Source organism: Notothenia coriiceps, unplaced genomic scaffold (assembly GCF_000735185.1).
Source record: "Notothenia coriiceps isolate Sejong01 unplaced genomic scaffold, NC01 NC01_scaffold00037250, whole genome shotgun sequence".
NCBI classification, from domain to species: domain Eukaryota; kingdom Metazoa; phylum Chordata; class Actinopteri; order Perciformes; family Nototheniidae; genus Notothenia; species Notothenia coriiceps.
Window position 1 is genome coordinate 10690505 of NW_011369951.1, and position 322 is coordinate 10690826.

Below are 322 nucleotides of genomic sequence, written 5' to 3' on the forward strand. Positions count from 1 at the left end.
TGAATCTCCTCCTAGAGCACCATTGTGTTCTTTTTAACCAAATATCTCGCAGAGGGGCGTGGCTCCTTATAGACAGAGAATCAGCACTTTGGGGGTTTATGGGATGCTACAATGCACGATCTGTTTGGTATTTCGAGCCAACGCTTCAGAAACATGTTTTGTATATATCTGAGACCTATAATATATTGATGAAAAACAGTATAATAGGTGACCTTTAATGAATGATGTTTTTTGTTCAAACCAGGCCCTGTATGATGACTCGGACTGTGATAGTGCAGAGCTGGATCATTCAGGCAGCGCAGACCCAGCCCCAGTCCCAGCC

General features: G+C 43.8%; 1 protein-coding gene across 1 annotated transcript in view; it reads left to right on the top strand.

Moving 5' to 3' along the window:
- LOC104967292 (mitogen-activated protein kinase kinase kinase 12-like) overlaps positions 1-322 on the top strand; it is a 14610-nt gene that overhangs the window by 14036 nt on the left and 252 nt on the right. Inside the window, exon 14 of the mRNA XM_010796705.1 lies at positions 245-319. Coding sequence (XP_010795007.1) covers positions 245-319 — 75 coding nt within the window. The remainder of the gene's footprint in view (positions 1-244; positions 320-322) is intronic.